Source organism: Crocodylus porosus, unplaced genomic scaffold (genome assembly GCF_001723895.1).
Source record: "Crocodylus porosus isolate Cpor-Errol unplaced genomic scaffold, CroPor_comp1, whole genome shotgun sequence".
In the NCBI taxonomy this organism is placed as follows: domain Eukaryota; kingdom Metazoa; phylum Chordata; order Crocodylia; family Crocodylidae; genus Crocodylus; species Crocodylus porosus.
In genome coordinates this window covers 16525825-16531953 of record NW_017728923.1, presented here as the reverse complement: position 1 = coordinate 16531953, position 6129 = coordinate 16525825, and the positions used below count along the sequence as shown (strand labels likewise).

General features: G+C 48.1%; 1 protein-coding gene across 2 annotated transcripts in view; it reads right to left on the bottom strand.

The window, feature by feature from the left end:
• PARN (poly(A)-specific ribonuclease) overlaps positions 1–6129 on the bottom strand; it is a 123150-nt gene that overhangs the window by 94443 nt on the left and 22578 nt on the right. For both annotated transcript variants that reach the window (XM_019540130.1, XM_019540131.1), the window contains exons 17-18: positions 1964–2074; positions 1811–1880 (exon numbers count right to left, since the gene is read on the bottom strand). In XM_019540130.1, the coding sequence (XP_019395675.1) occupies positions 1811–1880; positions 1964–2074 (181 nt within the window). The remainder of the gene's footprint in view (positions 1–1810; positions 1881–1963; positions 2075–6129) is intronic.

Sequence of the window (6129 nt, the reverse complement as noted above, 5' to 3'; positions counted from 1 at the left end):
CCACCCTCCCCCCACAAACCCCTACCCATCTACACCCCACATATCTACACCCACATGCTCCCTCATCCCACCCCCCACAGACATACCCACACCCTTCCCCACACCCACAGCCTCCCAGAAACCTATACCCACTCCTCATGCCCCCTACCCCCTCACAACATACAAGAGTAAGATTTCATTTTAAGTTACTGTGCAATTACCTCTATGCACAGTACACAAACGCATGCAAATCAGGACAAAAATATTTTTTGAAATCAAATTAAGGAAAGTTTTAGATGCTTGCTTTTTAGAATCTAATTTGGTATTTTTCTGGTTCCAAGGTGGTAAAACCTGTTGCTGAAAGGAGTACTTCCAGGGGCAAAAGGAGGGACTTCTGGTGGCAAAGGTCAAAGGTTAGAAGGTGGGGCTTCCAGTCACAAGATAGTGACCATGGGGTGGGGCACCTGTCAAGGGGCAGGGCTACATGGCCTTTGACAGCTTGCCAAAACTCGATAAGCAGCCCTCCGCCCAAAATAATTGCTCACCCCGGTTTAGAGATTGCAATCTATATATTACTGTAAGAACTTCAACAGCAAGACAATTTTTTTAAATGTAACCCACTTCAATATAATGCAAAACCTCCCAGAAAAAAACAAAACTTTAATAGAAAAATGTTTTAACTCCCACTACCTTTCCCTGACTCACTGCTCAAGGGACAGGAGTGAGACCAGACCCCAACTAACACTCTGAGGCAAAGGAGGGTTGCAGGGTGCAGTGCATGCATCTGTTGATGATACAGAGCTTTTCAGTCTCCCCCCTGCTTCTTTATACTGTCTGCAGCAAAATGACAGGGGAGCAAGACAGCAGTGAGATAATAACAGTGTTTACCACCCGATCAGGAAAACAATAGCCTCTCCCCATTACTTCACGTTCTTCTTCAACAGCTGATCAGCCAACCTGTTGATCAACTCCAAACAGCCCAAAGCAGTCACTGTTCTATCTGCCTGTCCCAGTGAAATTGTAGACACATACACACACACCCCTGCATTAGCTGGCATACCACATGCCTATGGTCCATGAAGCTGGGGTCCCTGCTGTGGGAGATGGGAGAGAGCAAGGGGGAAGGGTCTCTGCTTGAGCAGCAAAGGCGGGAGGGGGGAGGTGAGGGGGGAGGGCGGGTAGAATAGAGCAGGGGGGAAGCCAGGCAGACCCTGCAAGTCTCTGTTAGAGCTCCAGTCAGGGAGCAGAGGGGAGGGGCCAGCCCTGCTGTAGAGCAGAGAGCCCCACCCAGCCCAGAGAACATGCCAGGATGCTGGAGGTGTCTGGTTTACCTTAACCCAGGAAGGGGTCTGGAATAGACACTGCATAAACCACTTTGAACCAAATCAGTTAAGTCTGATACTACATTTAACCAGATTTCTCTCAAACCAGTTTCAGAAATTTGCAAACTGGTTTATGTGCACTGAGCATCTGTTCTGTTAGAGGTTTAAACCAGTTGCTGGATCACTTAGGCTAGGGACAGACATTACATCAAAACTGGCTTAAGTGGCAGATACAAACTCAAAACGGATATGAAGAGTACAGCTAGTATACTTATTTTACACACAATTCCTTTCCAAGCGTCTTGTACACACTGGTAGATAGCCCATGATTTTCCTGCTCAATAACAAATAGGTGACACACTTTACTTCCAAATTCTAACACTTTATGGATTTTAAAATCCAGGGGTTTTAAATACAAAGAAAAAAAATAGATAGGCAATTTAATCTGAGGCCACAGTTGTTGGTTTTATATTCACATTACAGCAGGTTTTGGAACAGCAATTACTTACTTGTTAAAAAAAGGTTCAATGAGTTTTGATCTAGCAGATACGTGATTTTTTGGAGGACTGAGAAATGAACCTAGTGAACAAAGAAGAAATTCAGCATATAATATATAGCTACACAGATGATCAGAGAATACGTCTGGAAAAAGACTACAGTACCCAGGAAATTAGCCATGGAGATGAAACACAGTCCTGTTATGTAAGCATCATAGCCTGCTTCATGAAGCTGTTCAGAAGCTGTGTCGTAACTTGGAAATCCTTCTGCACTTTCTAAGGAAGGAAAAAAAGTTTAAGGCAACCTTGTATATTTGACCACAAACTCGCATCGTATTTTGCTAATTATACAAAGCATTTAAGTTTTGAACAACGTAAAGCTTTGTTCATAGAGCCAAATCCTATTCAGTAATATTAGTCCCTTACATAGCGCACTCTTCATCCATAAATCTGGACCATAATGCAATTTTAACAGTTCTGTATCTATAGAGAAGATAGAAATGAAATCTGTGAAGTCTATTTTTCCAATGTTTCTGCAATGCACATTCAGTACAGGAGCACATATTTTTATTTGAGTAGCAAAAAGACTAAAGTTTTCAAAAGTATCTATCTGCATGGCTTAAGACACAAAGCTATAAACTAGGGCTGTGCAAAGCTTCAGTAATAGATTCGATTTGGAGATTTGGCCTGATTCGGCAGCCAAATCTGAATCGAATCAGAAGACCCATTAATTTCTCTGAATCAAATGAGAAGCCTCCAAATTGATTCAGAGAGATTCATATATTTGTCCATTGACTGTACAGGCAGGCACTAGACAGTGCCAGTGGGAGCAGCCAAACGAGCCCCAGCTTGAGCAGGCAATCCCGGGAGAAGCTGCGCCTCATCCGGCTGGTCCCCTGGCTGCCCCCTGCCGGGTCAAGGCAGGCAGTGCTGACAGCCCCAGGAAAAGCCGCAGGGGCTGGGAGATCAAACCGGGACCTGGAGAATTGAACTGGGAGCTGGGGGAATGAACAGGAGCTTCCCTCCAGCTCCCAGTTTGATCTCCCCAGCTCCCAGTTATTCCCCCCCAGCCCCTGTAGCTTCTTCCCAGGGCTTCCAACACTGACTGCCTCAGCCTGGCAAGGGGGCAGCCAGGGGAGCAGCTGGATAAGTCATGGCTTGAGCCGGCATTCCCAGAAGAAGCTGTGAGGCTGGGGGGAATGATGGGGGAGCTGGAAGAGTAATTGGGAGCTCAGGAATCAAACCAGGAACTGGGGAATAGAACTGGGAGCTGGGGGGAAGCCCCTGTTCATTCCCCCAGCCCCTGATTATTTCCCCCAGTTCCCCGTTCAATTCCCTAGCTTCCCAATCATTCCTCCACAGCTTCTCCCACAGCTGCCAAAATTGCCTGCCTTGCCCTGGGGGCAGAGGCAGATGGGGGAGCAGCCGGATGAGCCGCAGCTTGAGCCAGCAGCCCCAGGAGAAGCCGCAGGGGCTGGGGGGAATGATTGGAAGTTGGGGGAACAAACAGTGGCTTCCCCCCAGCTTCCAGTTCAATCCCCCAGCTCCCCAAATCATTCCCCACAGCCTCTGCAGCTTCTCCTGGGGCTGCCAGCACGTCCTGCCTCACCCCAGTGGGGGGGGGGGGGGGAAGGAGACTGGGGGAAGCACGGCTTTTCCCGGGGCTGCCATCTTAAGCCAGGGCTCGCCCAGCTGCTTCCCCAGCTGCTCCCAATGCCTGCCTTTATAGGCTATGGCTGAATAAGATTCAGCGCCGAATATCTTTGGATTCAAATTCAGCCAAATTGAATCAGGACAGCGATTCGAATCACCGAATTGAAATCGCTCTCCCTCTGAATCATCGATTCTGAAGTGAATACTTCCCACTCCACACAGGTCTACTATAAACTATATTTTCAAGACTGCCACTTGATTTTTCCAAGGCATGTAAATGAACAGACAAACAGATACCTAGTGGACATGTAGACTGCACTAGGTGCTATGTGCATCATGACATCTGGCTCTGAATCACTTTCAAGAACGAAATTCCCTTTGGAGCCTAGCTGAAGAAAAGTGTTCAAATATTTACACCTTTCATTTTTCTCTCAAAGTTACAGGCAAATATGCACCTTAAATTTTTTCTTCAACTTAGAACTACATAGCCTTTATGACTGAATTTTTTTCTCTTTGAAATCTGAGTATTGCCAAAATTTCTCATCTGGAAAAGAAATAAGGTTGTTAAACAGCCATTTCCATCCTTCCCGCCCACTCATGCAATACCAAGGCCTTTGCCACGTTAAATCACATCTTAAAACTAGTTATATCACATCTTAAGTTGTTACCCAGCCACACATTCAATCAATTGTGTGAAAAAATTAGGAAGCCACAAAATTATTCCACCAAAAATATGGAACAGGTTTGAGGCCAATTCCTATGACTACATTAACTCAATGTGCAGCCAGGTGTGCATCACAGGGCAACAGGCTCGAGGGGCCTGTGCCCCTGTGCAGGGGGCGGAGAGGCGGCAAGGACAACCCAAAAGCACGGGGACAGGGCCCAGAGAGAGTCATGACCTGGAATAACTTACCCGGCCTAAGCATAGTGGCGGGAGACATGGACGTGGGCAGTGTTGCCCACCGTTCCTTTATCAGCATACTTTCAGTGTGGCTAGAGTAGCACAGGGATGTGATATCATCTGCTGCCACTTAGATGGGTGTTCAAAAACTGGCATGAGATAAGGAAATGGGGGGGCAACAGTGGCAAGATACCTACAGGCTCCTGGCCTGGGCATCCAATCAGACTATGCCTTGGGAACACCAGGGACATCCCAGAGATGGACACAGCATCTTGGGGGAGTAACCCCCTTGACTGTGGAAGAGAAGGACCAAAGATCCGATGGCCCAGTACACGACAGGGACGCGTGAATGGGAGGACGGCCACTGCCCCTGCTCTTCTATGTTTAGTTACATTAGTTTCTCCTGGGGCCTGAAAGTAAGGCCGTATAACTTTTGCTGCCTGAACTAGAGGGCGAGAGACCAGGAGCTCCCATGGACTCTAGGGTGGAGAACTATATTTAGGCAGGCCCAGATGGCCCATATAATTGGGGGGCGGGGCGGTCTCAGAAGGTGAGACCGCTCCTGCAAGAGGTTTAAGCCTCATAAGTAGAGCATAGGCAGGAAGTAACCCTGGCCATTCCCCAGCAGATCCATGGACACCACATGGGTTGGTCAACCCGCCTAGAACACACAGTCGGGGCAGCATGCTGGATCACGGGAGAGCCCAGACTTTCAACCACATGGCCAAAAACCAGCATGTTGGCATGTGGATGGGGTCTAGGAAAAGTGAAGCCCCAAGGGATGTCCATCCAGAGAGCCACCAAGTGAGTCCAGGTCACATGGGAGCCTCCTGCATCTTATTTTAAGAACAAGACATGGCAGGCAAGCAATAGCGGCTTCCTTTAGGAAACAACACATGGTGGACATCAGTGCCAGAGAAAGATAAAGCTCAAGTGTGAATCACCCAGCCCTAAGCCACTCAGGAGTGGCTGCTCAGGCTTAGACAGGCACAGTGTGGCCCTGCAGCTTGGAATTCCATCAGCTGAGTCGCCATGCATCCCCACAGGTGGGAGCTTGGAACAGCTGATGGGACTCAGCCACAGAGGCGCACATTTCCTTAATGCACCCCTGGGGCTGGGACCCCTTTCAGCTGAGGGGTCTCCCAGTCATGGAAAACTTACTACTTGCCAGTACAGGGGGAGCCTGAAATAGTGAGCCTGGGCTCCCTCTGCATCAGCAATAAGGCATGATGGGAACTGATGTGTATCATAGCAGGAAGCATGATTGTGTGGACTGTGCATCAGACTGTGCACATCTGGCAGAGGCCTAACTGGTGCAGAGCAGAAGTTAACAAAAAAGTTATATTTGCATTCTTGTCATTAAGATGTTTTCTCCTCCACTAGACTAAAGCTATGAAAACACAGCCATAAATATTGGGATGCGTTTCATAATAGGTAAAGGAAGCTTGTGTTTAACAAAATAAAGCTATATCTATTGCTATATCAACTACCTGAATGATGGTTACAAAGAGAATAGAGCTAGACTGTTCTCAGCGGTGGCAGATGACTAGGCATATATTTCAATCAGGGAGTCCAGGACCAAATTTCACAGGCTCAACGTGGCGCTGGGCGCCAATTTCAGAGGCAAATTGCAGCTGCCCCCCTCCCCCACATGCCTCTGTCAGCAGGGGCAGCCAGACACATGGGCTGCCACTGCTCCTCAACCAGGCCTGGCTTAAACAGGGGGAAAAAATAAGTCCCCCTGGAGCGCAGCCCCTCACGGGGACAGGCCACTGCC